The sequence below is a fragment of the Leuresthes tenuis genome, unplaced genomic scaffold (genome assembly GCF_036924035.1).
Source record: "Leuresthes tenuis unplaced genomic scaffold, fLeuTen1.0.hap1 SCAF_17, whole genome shotgun sequence".
NCBI lineage: Eukaryota > Metazoa > Chordata > Actinopteri > Atheriniformes > Atherinopsidae > Leuresthes > Leuresthes tenuis.
The window spans coordinates 17,271,422-17,286,088 of NW_027325371.1; the positions used below are offsets into that span (position 1 = coordinate 17,271,422).

Sequence of the window (14,667 nt, forward strand, 5' to 3'; positions counted from 1 at the left end):
ATTTAGGCATAAACATTTCCTCCAGGCTCTCAGAGCTAACAAAGCTAAATTATGTGCAATTATTAAAGACAGTAGAGGACGATCTCTCTCGTTGGAAGTCCTTACCTATATCACTTATGGGGAGAGTTACAACCATTAAAATGATGATACTACCAAAAGTTAATTATTTGTTCTCAATGATCCCCATAAAACCATCTGCTACTTGGTTTAAGTCACTAGATTCTTGCATCTCCAAATTTCTGTGGAAAAACAAACCACCACGTATTAGTTTAAAAACCCTACAGAAGACCAAGGACTGTGGTGGATTAGATTTACCTAATTTTCAGCACTATTCCTTAGCCAATAGGTTACAGTATATATCAAAATGGTTTAAACCTAGCCCAATAGATGAACCATGGATAAATGTAGAACAAGCATTGTGTGATAATCTGGAAATCTCTGACCTGCCACTTATTAGTCAAAACGTAAAACATCACAAATGTTTCAAAAGCATTAACATCAGCACCTCTCTGACAGCCTGGTGGGAATTTCTTAAAATAACAAAGTCTTCAATTGTCCCATGTAAGCTTACACCCATCTGGAACAATCCTGACATACTGCAAAACAAAAAAATGCTAAACTTTACTCTGTGGAAGATCAAAGGAATCAAACATCTGGAACATATAATCCAAAATGGAAATTTTATTTCATTTGATGAGCTCATATCACAACACGAGATAGGCAGCAATAAATTCCTAGAATATCAACAACTTAAGTCTATAATAACAAAGAAATATATCCCCCACCAACCAGACTTACAACTCCCGACTAGGGTAGCAGAATTTCTAAGCATCTGCACCCCAAAACTACTATCAAAAATATATAAATTATTGTCTAAAATAGATGACACAATGTCTCTACCGTCCTCAAAATGGGAGGCAGATTTATCCATCAGTTCTAGTCATAGCTTCTGGCCACAAATATGTTTGAACACCTTTAGAATGACTCAGAATTCTAATTTACAGCTCATACAATACAAAATCCTTCATAGAACACACTATACAGGACAAAGGATGTTCAGGATGGGTCTAACACACTCAAACATCTGCTCACATTGCACAGATAACACACCTGATGATTATGCACACGCTTTGTGGTTCTGTGCGCCTGTCCAGAAGTTCTGGCTTGAAGTCTGTGCGGACCTATCAACATGGCTAAAGTGTAGCATCCCTGCATGCCCCACACTGTGCATACTGGGTGACTTAGACAACATCAACATGGAAATTAACTCAGCACACATGGTTCTCACAGTGTTATGTATCGCAAAGAAAACTATTCTCATGAACTGGAAAGCGAAGAACAATCTGTGTATTAACCAGTTTAGAAATTTTCTTTTAGATTATATTAGCATGGAAACAATGTCTGCCTCCTCAAAACATCAATTGGCTGAATTTCATTCTCTCTGGTCCCCTCTGATTAGCTTGATCACTTAGTGGTGGTGGTGGGTTGCTGTCCCGTCGCTCTGGGCGGTTGGGTGTGTGCTGGGGGGGGCTGTGTGGCTTCGGGCGTCTGGTGGTCTCTCGGGTCGTGGGGACCGGGTTGGTCATTGCTGGGGGGGACTGTGTGTCAGGCTTGGAGGGCAGTTTTGGGGGCTTGCGGGTGGGACTGTCTTGCGGTGTGGGGCGGGGTCCCTTAGAGGCCTTGGGGTGGTGGCTGCTGGCTCTATGCCGGGTGGCTGGGCCGCTCCGGCATGGGTGGTGGTGCTGGGCCTGGGCCCTGGTGGCTGGGCGCTGCCTTGCGCCCGGGGGGGGGCCCTGCCTGTGCCTGGGGGGGCTGGGTTGTCCTGGACGCGCCACAGTATGGGTGGGTTGGTGCAGGTCCTGGTGCCGGGCTTGTTGCTCTGGGACCTCCAAGGTGTCCGCAGATGGTTGTTTTTTTTTTCAGGGTGTTGGGGCGTGCGGTGGGGGGGGGGCGGTGCTTTTCCCCTGTTGGGGGGGTGGGTGGGGGGGCCTGGGTGATGGTCTGGGTGATGGTGGGTCTCAGGCCCGGGCTGCTGCGACTGGTGTGACCGGGTGGTTTGTTTGTTTGTCTGTTTGTTTTTTGTTGTTGTTTGTTTGTTGTTTGTAGAGGTCCTCCGGGGTGGGGTGGGGTGGGGCGGGATGGGTACCTTCTGGGGGTACAGTAGCTCCCGCAATATGGTCGCTGCAGGCCCCGAGCCTGGTGGACATCAGCCCCTCCTGCCCTGTGTTGGCTCCCAGGTAGCGGGGATGCCTATTGCAGCCAGTCCCTGGCTGCCTTCTCCGGGGGAGAGTAGCTCCCCCCGGTGTATATCCCCATACCCCTCTCCCTTCTGGCTCCTGTACACAGCACACACTCACACATGAAGGGTTTTGGGGCCGTGTGTGTTCGGTGGGGTGTAGTGGATGGGGCCACGTAGGTGGTCCCCTTTGGTTGCACTCTGCAGTTCCCCGCCCCTGTTTTAATTACACCTTAGACATTACTACTTATCAAACACACACTCACACACACACATTAGGTCTTGGGGGGTGGTTACACTGAGTGGCATCTGGTGGGCGGGGCTCTTTGGGTATGTAGGCTGCCCAGAGGGCCGCGCTCCCAGTCCTACAAGTTTGGCTGCCCCTCAATTTTATCGCTCACTATTAGAAAATATTGAAGAGCCAGAAGGGTGAGGGGAGGGGTCTTCTTCCCACACCCCTGCTTCCTGGTTGCTGCTCGAGGCGGGAGGGGCCAAGAGGATTAATTAATTGTTCTGCTGGTTCGGGGTCTGTGGTGGCTGGGGGGCTGCTGGCCCCCTGGTGTGCCCGCTGCACTACACCCCAGCAGAGTCGAGGGAGGGAGGATGTGTGGATGTATGGGACGTGAAAGTGTGTGTGGTAATGATTGGGCCTGGATCTGGGACTTGCTGTCGCCTGGCCTGGCCTGGCCTGCCTGTGCTTCTCCCGATGGGGGGGCGGCATTGCCTCTCTCCGCTGCTCGCGACTTCACCCACCTGTGGGCACGTCTTGGCTCCCAGGGCACTTGGCCAGGGGTGCTGGGGCAGGCGCTGACCCACTGCGTGGCTGTCTGGGGCACTTGGCCCTCCTGGGTATTGGGTGGGGCCTCTGCCGGGGGGTTTGGGGGCGCTCGGGCTCCCGGGGCCCGGGTCCAGTGCACGGCCCATGTCTGGGCGGCTGGGACCTGGCGGGGTCGGTGGGCTGTTGCCCCTGGCTCTCTGAGGGCCTCTGCCCTATGCTTATGGGGGCTCTATCCGGGGGTTTCCTCTGCCGTCTTCTGGGTGGATGCGTGGTTGTCCCTGCGGTGGGCTTCCTGGGTTCTGTGCTCCGTGGGGGCTGCTGGTGGCCTGGGTCTTGTGGCCCTCTCTGCCTGCTTCTGATTGCTGGGGGGGGGGCTGTGGATTGTGGCCCTGTACACTTATACACTCATAACTAACCACGGTTACCATGTAGATCCTGTGCCATGGGTGTTGCATGTTCTCACACACACACACACACACACACACATTCATTAGCCCAGTAGCATGCTCGCTAAGCAGTTGATGTGTTATCATGTCGTCTCAGGTCATCTATCCACAGCTGTGTTGTATGCGATTGCCGCTTCTTGTGCTTGTTTTTGTTTGTTTGTGTGTTTGTTTTTTCTCTGCTTGTCTGCTTTCAGGTGCTCCTGGTGGCTCTAAGGCTGGATTCCCCTCAGAGGCCATGGATTGTTGTCTGTTTTGTTTTTTACAGGTGTAGCAGCTGGTTGTCTGGTTTTTGTTTCTATTTTTGTTCTGTTTCCTCTTCTTTCCTCTTCTTCTTTCCTTGTCCCCCGGTCCGGTTCAGTTCTATTACATGTTATATATTGTAAACAAAAATAAATAAATGGGCATCAAGGGGAGCTTTACATTTATAAAACTTCCCTTGGCAAAGCAAATCTGTTTGGCATCAAAGGTATTCAGACTACAATTCTGCTGCCATAATGCTGAACAGGACAAGGGGAAGAAAAAAAAAAAAAAAAAAAAAAAAAAAAAAAAAAAAAAAAAAAAAGAAATATGGCTAAGTCAAGAGAATTGTCCAAAAAGTTCAGAGAGGAGCTCTTTGCCTTGCACAAACCAGGAAAAGGATACAAAAAGATAGCAAAGGTGCTGTATTTTCATAGAGATACAGTTGGAAGCATAGTTTAAAGTTAAAGGAACAGTAGCTACGTCACCTGGGTGTGGCAGAAAAAGAAAGCTATCAGAGAAAGCTATCAACAGTTGCCACCAGAGGAGGCAGGCGGTCAAAAACCCTCAACATCAGACTCAAACAAGTATGAGGATATCCTGGGGGAAAATGTCATGCCGCCTGTGAGGAAGCTGAAGGTTGGGCGTCATTGGACCTTACAACAGAACAATGATCCCAAGCATACCTAAAAGTCCATCAAGGCTTGGTTCAAGTCCTGAAAGATGCAAGAGTGGCCATCAGTCACCTGATTGAACCCCATTGGAAAATCTCTGGTGGGATTTGAAGAAGGTGACACAAACCTAAGAATATTAGTGAACTGGAGGCCTTTGCCTATGAGGAATGGGCTAAGATTCCTCAGGAACAGCACCGGAAGCTGGTATCTGGCTACGCAGCAGGTCAACAATGGCAAAAGAGTGCTCCACTAAGTACTGAAGATGCTTGACAAGACAGGGTTGATTATTTTTGTGACTGCATTAGTCAAAAGTAGCATTTTGTGTTTGATTTGGAGAAACCACTTGTAATATTAGTTGCTAATTTTGGGGTTGAATAATCTTGATTGCAACTGTAGATGACATCATGGAAACTGTATTCATTTCTATACAATCTATGTGAAAAGCATTCTGATAGACTCACAGTTCTATGTCTTTAAAAAAAAAAAAAGTTAAACTAGTCTGGAAACCCAAAGGCCTCTCTTTCCATACACATCCAAACTAACTTCAGAATGAATTTCATACTTTCCCCTTTCTTTCTAAGACTGTGTAGGAATCCTGTTGTTATGAGCATAGAGTTCAAAGGTTAACATCCATGGTGGTGTGCATCAGTGCACGTGACATGAATAATTTTGATTTATGTAGGGAACATTAATGCTGAGCGATTTACAGGAGGTAGGTCTTGCATGCACTACCATACTGTCTTCTTAAGGAGGGCCTTACTTATTTTTATTAGGACGATACTGACCTGTGGGGTCCGTATAACTAAACTAGTTGCACAAAGACTCTCGTTCCTCGACGAGGCCAACCGGGGTTCGAGTCCCGGCCTGATACGGCGTGCCCCACGTGCTAACTTAAGTTCTTAAAACTTCAATAAGTAGTTGTTGTGAAATGTACATTGTGGCCAGGTTATGTGCCGTCAAAGACTTTAAAAAAATGCGTTCCTTTGAACATAAAACTTTTTAGGTAACCGCAAGTGACTGAAGCGCTGTCTTCAGCACCAAATGGAAGAGTAGATGTAGCTGGCTGCTGCCGGAATTCTACCTGTTCAACGCTGCCCCCTTGTGGTAATTCAACGCACTAATGTCCCGCTACGCTTATTGTGGGAAGATTTATTTCCTTTCAATACTTTTCCTACCTGAATGGCCAAATCCAGTGCGTTTTTTTGTTTTTTTTTTTTTTTGCTTTGCCACACGTTACAAAAGAATTCAAAACAATTTGCTGTTTGATTTCTAAAAAAAATGAAAAATGTAACACGTGTTCACAGTGATTTTTATCATTTCACATTGCCTAAATGACAGCCACATGAAATATAGCTTTGTCAGAGACGCACTCGGTTAAACATCTTTTAACATCAACATGAAACTACAGCAACGGCAGTGAACACGGTACACTGCTCCATTGTGAGTTACTTAATGTATTTTAAGTGTTTTCCAATTGTCTCTATCTTTCTAACAGCTACAAATAAAATAAAAGTCCGAAGCATGCAGAACTTATCCAATTAAAAGATGGTAAATGATTGCCAACAGAATGGTTGTGCGTTAACAAGAACCGAGCCAAACCTGTTTTTTTTGCCAACGCGAAATACATCTTAAGCAAATAGTTGACGGTGACGTACTTCACGACGTCAGACTCACGCAGGTGAGCTCCAGACCCACCCAACGGTTTTGAAACCTGTTGCTTGTATCGGTTCACAGTCATCGGATATTTATCCCTTTTAATTAAAAATTTCAACATCCTCTGAGTCGCGTTGTCTCCGAGTTACTGTCAGTCAGTTTAAATGACACGAACATTAGTTGAATTTTATACACGCCTCAATGGGGCTACCGAAAACATATTTGTATACATCTCTGCCACTAATTTTAAAAAATGAGGAGTGAGTATAATTAGCCTGCTGACTCGTTTTACTGACATTGACATTTTTGCCATCTAAAAAACATTGCCAGAATCGAAGGAACAGTGTCTAAACCAGACTTAGAAAGACTAATCCATGCATTTGTCTCCAGCAGGTTAGACTACTGTAACGGTCTGCTCTCTAAACGCGCTGTAAGACAGCTGCAGTGCATCCAGAACGCTGCTGCTTGAGTCCTGACTAGAACCAAGAAATACGACCATATCAGTCCAGTGCTCAGGTCTCTGCACTGGCTTCCTGTCGCTCAGAGAGTAGACTTTAAAACTGCTCAGCTTGTGTACAAGTCTCTTCATGGTCTAGCGCCAAATTACATGTTAGAGCCATATGAACCAGCTCGGTCTCCCGCTGGTGTGCAGAGTCAGGCCTAAACAAGGTGAGGCTGAGCTTCAGTTTTATGCTCTTAAAATCTGCAACAGTTTTTCAGAAGATGTGAGACAAGCCTCAACTCTGATAACGTTTAATCCAGGCTTTTTTTAGCTGTGCATATGACAACTGAAAGTATTTTATCTGCACTCTTTCCTTTTGATTCAATTAATGAATATTTTTCTGTTTTATGGAATTATTTTATGTAGCTGTAAAGCATTTTAAATTGCCTTGTGTACAAATTTTGCTCCACAAATCAACTTGCCTTGCCTTGCTGCTGGAAAATCAAACATAACTATTCGCTGGGTAACTGGGGATTGAATGAATGAAGATTAGGCTACTGTTAAGAGCAAATTTTGCTCAGTCAAAACTCTAACTACAGGCACACTTTGGTTTATGTAAACAATGCCATTCTTCCTCCAATATACTACTTTGAGGCACCTTTGATCTATGTGTATAGAAATATACATATATTTATTAATTTTTTGTCCCTACTGGTGCAGTTGCTTTTTTTTGCAAGAAATTGTGTTTAATTATTAGCTGGGCTTTAACTCCTCACCTTTCTTTTCTTTTTTAAGTTATCCTTCGGTCATCATCATCTCATACACGGCTGCCATCTTTCACAGCATTCATGATCCAACAAGCAGAAAGGTTAAAAACAACCCAATTACACAAACGATCTCATTAACTATGTAATTGGCCCCTCACTTGACATGTTTTATTATTGCTGTTGAAAACATACATTTCATAAAAGGAATCCTGAATTCATAACAATTTAAACAGAAGCAAATAAAACATAATATATACATATATATTTTCTTTCTCTCTCCTAAACCAAATCTTTTAAAAACGCACAATATCATGCACCGACTCTGCTGGAGCTTGCGGTCATCACGAAAACAAGTATTGAACAAAGAAAGAATGACAACTTTTAACACATCTCTTGCGCCGATTTTGAAGTTTGAAATTTGGCACGTTCAGCCAATACTATTCTACCGTGGAAACTGACATTTTACTGATCCCAGTTGCTCGTGATACAGGTGAAACACAGACGCACTGTATCTACCTCTGCCTGGTGACTTGAATACATTCTGCATAACAGTGAAGAGTGTGACAAGGACATAATAAAAAGAAAAAAAAGGATTGAATTCTCTTCCATCCGGCAGCTTCACAGCCCATCTCGAGTGGCAGTGTAATGTCTGCCAGGACACCCAAACCTCTTAACCATGCTCCTGAGAGAGTGCACATCCCTGACGCTGAAATACAGTATGGTTAAGGTCAAAAAGACACAGTTTGATTAAAGCCTTGAGAATGAGGTGAGGCCTGCAAAGCAGCAATGAATTCTGTGTTCTGCATAAAAGCTTGTGGGAAAAGTTGATCTCAGAGTGTCGGAAGCAACATGCCGACAGGGGATGTCGTCTCCCTGCTCTTTGCCAGTTCCTCTGAAATGTCTCGCGGTGCAGGACATAACACTGTGAGTGAGACAAGTTCTTATAGGATTGCATGCTGAGCAAACTACCGAATCCCGCACAGCCTGGATCAATGCTTGGTTTAGATGTCAAGCTGCTGGATTTGAACAAATGCGGCGACAAGAAACATGCTCCAGCTTCCAGATAAAGGGAATGGCTGTCCCTCTCGGTTTGCAGCACGTCGTGCGTCCTTTTCCATTGTGTCCAAAGTGAGGGTCACAGGTGCCAGTGCTGACCCTCTGGTGTCCAACCAGAGTCAACACTGCTGATCTAGCAGAGAGGGCTCTTCCCATGGGACAGTCACTCATCTTATGGCCAGTGGTGTTTAAAAAGAAAACAATAAAATTAAATCGCTCCCTTAGGCTACCTTCCTTTGAGCAGGGACCTAAGAATACAGACACACAAATAAAGGTTTTTTTTTTTGTAGAATTCATGTAGAAAACATAAAAAGGGATCCAACTTGACTTTAAAATCTCGACAATGAAACGGTCTCTTACTTTTTCACTCAAATGTATCTGTGAGAGGGAGGCTGCAACAGCATCACACTGGCCCAGACCCCTGCTTCAACAGACGCGTCTCGTCATTCCAGGTATCCCTCAAACACATCCAGCTCCGTGTCTGTGTCGTAGGGGACAGAGGCGGGGTCGGACAGCACCCCGAGGTCCACCAGCGCCTGGTCCATATCCTCAGGCAGAAATACTATACCCACATTCAGGACGATATACTCCATCAGAAAGGCATAGTAGAGGATGAGGACGTTCACAAAGAACAGGCCCAAATAAAACATATATGGGAGTTCGTCCAAGAGCGATTCCACCGAATCTAGCTGGGCATAAACTGGATGTGTCATAGAAAAGAAAGACAGCCACGAGTTCTTGTGTATGGATGGTTTGGATGTGGTGGTCGAACTGCTGTTTGTACCACTAGAAATCAGTTTGGGGTGATGGGGCTGATGCGTCCATTTCGGGTAATCCCGTCCTACAACGGCGACCGAAGAAGCCTTTCGGTGGCAGTTTCTATCTGTACAGTCCAGAAGAAAACAACAGGGAAGCAGGTAGACTCAACGACGCAATGTTCATTGCTAATAATAACCGTCGGAAAGTGTTAAAATGTCAAGTTAGCTCGCTCGAAGACTTCTTGACATTGGTTCCTTGGGTTTGCGGAATTCACGCCATGCCAGCTGGCTTGGGCTAAAAACAGTAGCATGCAAGGTTAGCCGAGACAAACGCGAACATTTCTACACAAAAATTCCTGGGAGTTTTCTTAAACGCATCCCCAGTCGAAGCGAGATATTCAGAGACACGTGCTTCTAACAAATCTTAACGTCTAATTATTGCTTCTAACATTTTTGCTAACCGCATCAAAACAGAGCCGACAACAAAACGACGCTTGAAGCCTCAGAATGTGATTGGCTCACTGATTAGCAAACTCTACCCTGATTGGTTTTTGAGATGTCAATCAGTGTTGTGATTGTGACGAAATTCTAGTCGCGTGTTTTAATCGTCACTCGTAACATTAAACATTGTAGTTTCCCCCCTCGCTTTCTCTGTGGGGCCTCAATGGACAAGTTGCGCGGAGAGAACAGCAACTCCCATACACAATCTATAAACTGCGTTACGCAATGACCCCCACAGTGCTACCATCTCCGCCTGTCACCCTCTGTTTGCTAAGAAGGCATCCGCACGGGAGAGTGGGTGCTATGGATATGTGCAGCCACTAACCTTTACAAAATTACGTGCCCGGCGAAGCAACAGCCTCCTTTAGATCGCAAACATGTTTGGCCGGTCACGGAGTTGGGTCGGAGGACAGGGAAAAACGAAAAACATCCACTCCTTGGACCATTTAAAGTGAGTAGTTAGCATCACTTAAGCTAATGTTAGCCACTACAATCACCAGTTGAAAACGACTGTCAGCGTTAACATTAGCCCAATTATTAACGGTTTAAATATCAATAGACACGTCAACTAATTACTTTCCCATTTAGATAATAATAAAGTTTTCTGTGGTTCTGTTTTTGTCAGCTCTGGTTAGACTAAATCTAAGCTAGCACGTAAAGGTTGTCAGCAGTCTTTGCTAATAGTTTTGAACAAAGTCAGTGTATTATATTGTTAGATATTAGATCCACGACCATCTGTAAACCTGGGCATCTACACCCCAAGAGTCTGCATGGGTCTTATTAATTCTGGCTAATTAGACCACGGGGTAGGTTGAATTTGGCTATGCTGCAAATGATCTGGGTAGCTGGATTTCACGAACTTAATAGAGGGGCTAAACTTAAAGTCGTCCCACCCCAATAGGTGCCCTGTTAAGAATAAGTGGAAATTCATGTGTGGGTGCACACAGGTGTGGTGGCTATCACGGTACGCTCTTTGGACACCATGTTGACAATAAATAATGTAGACATGAAGATGTAGTTTTGTTTAACTCACTGTATAAAGTTTGCATGAAGACAAATTCCTCATAGGCTGGAAACTTCAATGGAACTGAGGCTATCGGTGTAAATCTGATTTAATCGACCAGACGGGTGGAACAGCTTCCTCATATGTGCCTGAACAACTGCAAAATGTGTCGTTACTGTTTCGTTTAAAAGATGGGCACACAAGCAGAGGGTAAAAGAACAAGTGGCAAGCCTTAAAAACGACGTGAAGCTGAGGAAGCGGATTATCTGAAAGTGGTGTCCTTAAGAGATGTGAAAAAGAAAATTGGGAATGAGCTGACACAGGACCTGACAGATGCATTTGACACTTCACTTGACCCATCTGCTGTTCAACCTTACCTCGTCAGAAATGGTCTTATTGGAAGGGCGGCTGTCAAGAAGCCATTCTTAAGGAAGGGAAACGGGGAGAAAAGGCTGAAGTATAACAAATGACACCAGAATGTCCTTCAACAAGCCTGGAGTACTAGCCCTGAAGATTACTTAAAGAAATGACAAGAAAGCTTGTCTACCTCGTTTGTTTTTGAAGAAATATTGTGCTCACACCGAATATTATGTTTTAAGCCCATTAGCGTCGCACAAACTCTGTTTTGCCTCATATTGTTTGCCTTCTACACACTGTACTTCAATTTATGTTTACACAAACTGCAAAAAGTGGCTTCATCCATTTTCTTGGATACTTGTACAGAAATGGACTTTTGCACATTAAGCTGTATATTAGAAAATGATTACAGAGCTGCACTTCAACCTCTGTCTTCTACGCCCCTTCTGTCAGATACATGTACCACGTTCTGACAAAAAACACCACCGTAACGGACCACAATCGAAATCTCCTCGTCGAGACCATCCGCTCCATCACAGAGATCCTCATCTGGGGGGACCAGAATGACAGCTCCGTGTTCGAGTAAGTCCCTCTCAGTTTCTTTGTGAACGCCCCTTTCGACTTTAGCTGTAAAAATCTCCAGATGTGGCCCAGCGTGGGAGTTAAAGGGGCATATTTGCATCAACTTGGGAGCTTTTCTTGTCCAACGCTGTGACTTGTTTATGTTGAGAATCGTACTCATCTCGACTTGAGCGAAGTTCAACGTTTATGCTTGTGCGTGGGAAAATTCCATATCTCTGCTAAACAGAATAAACAAGTTAAGACTAAATTAAACAATGAAACAAAGGTGAATGTTCTTTTACATTTTACACGTGAAAAGACTTCTTTATCGTTTGTGTTCAGCTTTTTCCTGGAGAAGAACATGTTCGCCTTCTTCTTGAACATCCTGCGTCAGAAGTCTGGTCGTTACGTCTGTGTCCAGCTCCTCCAGACACTCAACATACTTTTTGAAAACATCAGCCATGAGACTTCCCTCTGTAAGTATTTACATGCACTTAGGAAGAGGCAGCTTTTGTCTCTGTTTTTTTCCTCTTTCTTCTTTCAGCTGTCACTAACTAAAACGACAGACATGGCCAGCAGCAGACTGTCAGCTGTAACTAACTAATGTTGATCGGTTGTTTGGCTTGTCCTTTGGATAAAGTGTCGTCTGTACTCCATGCTTTGTACTGAGTGGAGAGTTTTTGTGTTGTGGCAGGCAATTCCGGTCCTCAGGACCCACCACCCTGCACGTTTTCGAGGTTTCCCTCCTCCACCACACCTGATACGAATGAATGGCTCCTTATCAGGCCACTGCAGAGCTTGATGACGAGCTGATCATTTGAATCAGGTGTGGTGGAGGAGGGAAACTTCGAAAACATGCAGGGCAGTGGGTCCTGAGGACCGGAATTGAGAAACACTGCTCCAGAATGTACCGTTTGCAGATTTTCACACACTTTTCTCTTGCATTTTGTAAGGTAACTAATGCAAGTCATGTCGCCAGCCTTTTTTTTTTTTAATATTCAGTGCATAGCAGCTGGTACAGATTTCTTTTTTTGTCTTTCTTGTTACTTGGCAACCAATAACTCATCAGATGACATACTATCTATTTCTAAAACTCAAGGATGCTTCTAAGACTCCTTCCTGAACATGTGATGGAACAGTCTTGTAAGGGTGTGCGACTCTGAAAAGACTCTGAGATTCTTACCATTACCAAGAATGTCGCCAGATCAGAAAAAGCCTCCTCTGCTAAACTATGTGCCCCATAAACAAGTCTGTTCAAGTTACCTTTGTGGTAGATTTTAATCTCCCCTTCTCCGCTTACAGATTATCTTTTGTCGAACAACCACGTCAACTCCATCATCGTCCACAAGTTTGACTTCTCAGACGAGGAGATCATGGCTTACTATATCTCATTCCTCAAGACTCTGTCACTCAAACTAAACAACCACACAGTGCACTTCTTCTACAACGAGGTGAGGCCACAGAGGGATGGGTGGATGAGAGAAAATGCACACTCTGCATGGCAGTCTATGAAGAAGGAAGGATGAGTTTAAAGAACGATATCGGAGTAATGCTAATACCAGCTGAAAGTGTGGATTTTTCCCAGATTGATTACCATGCATAAAAGTTGCAGTACGTGAACAGAGTTCTCCCAATGTTTTTTTTTAAGGCAGCGTATTTGTTAAGAATCTAAAGCTTTGTTTGTCTCATGCGTTTCGCGTCAGTTGGCCCTTATCAGGCCGCATCTCTTCTCTAATGTGCAGCACACTTCCTGTCAAAACGGCAGCTTCCTGTGAAGAGTGGTCGCTTTAGCAGACTCTTTCATCTTTAGAACACGAGCCAAACGTTTGACGAAGAGCAGATACTCGCTGCAGCCTGTGTGTGTGCAGGGTGACGAATGTTAATCCAAAATGCTCTCGACCACCTCAGCAGTTATTGATGTTGTCGCCTGTCTCTTTCTCAGTGGTGTCTCTAGTGTTTCCACTGGGCCCGCGTGCGCCGGGGAAAGTTAATGGTGTACTGTCGATGGAAGCTGCACCCCTGAAGCCAGAAACCAAGCCTGTTGTGTAGATCTGAGAGCACGTTTTTATTTAGTTTCTTTATTTAGTTTGACTTCACTTTTGTGCCAGTTAACAACCGGTTTACAAGCTGTCTTTCTGGAATGCTGATAGTTTCAGCAGTTTGTCCAGTTTTGTTTTTTTCGTTCTCCCCCGCAGTTTAAAACCTCTTATGATTAACACATTTCTAATGGTTTTCTCTCTTCATTTGTTATAAGAACACTTTGGATTTAAAGTTTATTTTCCTCCAGATGGCGCCATTGGATTGCCGTCCGCTCTTCTTGTCAGGCCTACACAAGTCAGATTTTCAAATCCTGAGTACAAGCTCTTGGGTTTGGTTTTGGTTTCAGGGACACTTTCTTCCTTTGCTGTGACTTCTGACTGTTTTAACCCCCCCCCCCCTGAGTCTCAGCTGTGATAACTGAGAAGTCGCAGTGACTGAAGAAGGGTAGGGTGGTGGATCAGGCTCGGGCACAGAGAGAGATTTAATTTATCTGTTGGTTATTTGCAGATTTGCGGCAGCCTTGTGCGGCGTGATTAAATGCTAAACCCCTAAACTAAGATTAATTTGTCAGATTTTAGTTTCGTTTCGTTTCACAAGGTCTCCTTGTCGGCTAGTTTTGCAATGAGGGTAGAGAAGTCCAACTTTAGTCTCTTTTTGGAGAACTCACCTGGTGGGAGTCTCTTACACCTCAACACAACCTCTGCTTTCCTTTCTTCCTTTTGTTTCCCGTGCAAATTACTGCATTTTTCAGTAGAAGATACTGTATATGATAGTATGTTGGTGTTATTCTCATTAAGCCTAATGGAATTAAGATAATGCCCAGCATTCCTATCCAGCTGATTTCTTTCTCTCTCTGTGGTCATTCACGGCCTGAGTGCGGCGGTGCAATGCCTTGCTCACCGGCGCCCCCTCTCTGTCTCCCACACACAGCACACTAATGACTTTGCCCTGTACACCGAAGCAATTAAGTTTTTCAACCACCCTGAAAGCATGGTCCGCATCGCAGTCCGCACCATCACACTCAACGTCTACAAAGGTGAGTGCCAAGAACATGCACGCGCACACGCAAAAGCGCACACGTGCGCATACACACACAGACTCGGGGGATGCTGGGACTGCCTACCGCCTTTGTTTCTGCTCCCAACCTCTCCCTGCTGC

General features: G+C 44.9%; 2 protein-coding genes across 8 annotated transcripts in view; one reads left to right on the forward strand and one right to left on the reverse strand.

The window, feature by feature from the left end:
- Nucleotides 1-7,379: 7,379 nt before the first annotated feature.
- On the reverse strand, nt 7,380-9,097 carry dexi (Dexi homolog (mouse)). Its single transcript, XM_072368161.1, has 2 exons — nt 8,650-9,097; nt 7,380-8,537 (listed from the first exon to the last, which is right to left on the reverse strand). Exon 1 carries the CDS (start codon nt 9,000-9,002, stop codon nt 8,733-8,735), a length of 270 nt encoding a protein of 89 aa, XP_072224262.1. The 5' UTR covers nt 9,003-9,097; the 3' UTR covers nt 7,380-8,537; nt 8,650-8,732.
- Nucleotides 9,098-9,784: 687 nt separating this feature from the next.
- The window catches only part of clec16a (C-type lectin domain containing 16A), a 36,925-nt gene continuing 32,042 nt past the window's right edge, over nt 9,785-14,667 (forward strand). For all 7 annotated transcript variants that reach the window (XM_072368041.1, XM_072368042.1, XM_072368047.1 and 4 more), the window contains exons 1-5: nt 9,785-9,999; nt 11,362-11,490; nt 11,812-11,945; nt 12,772-12,920; nt 14,440-14,545. In XM_072368041.1, the coding sequence (XP_072224142.1) occupies nt 9,926-9,999; nt 11,362-11,490; nt 11,812-11,945; nt 12,772-12,920; nt 14,440-14,545 (592 nt within the window). In that variant the 5' untranslated portion in view covers nt 9,785-9,925. The remainder of the gene's footprint in view (nt 10,000-11,361; nt 11,491-11,811; nt 11,946-12,771; nt 12,921-14,439; nt 14,546-14,667) is intronic.

Bases quoted from the DNA above. Each gene is read 5' to 3' on its own strand.
- dexi (XM_072368161.1), bottom strand. From the start codon at position 9,002: ATGACACATCCAGTTTATGCCCAGCTAGATTCGGTGGAATCGCTCTTG.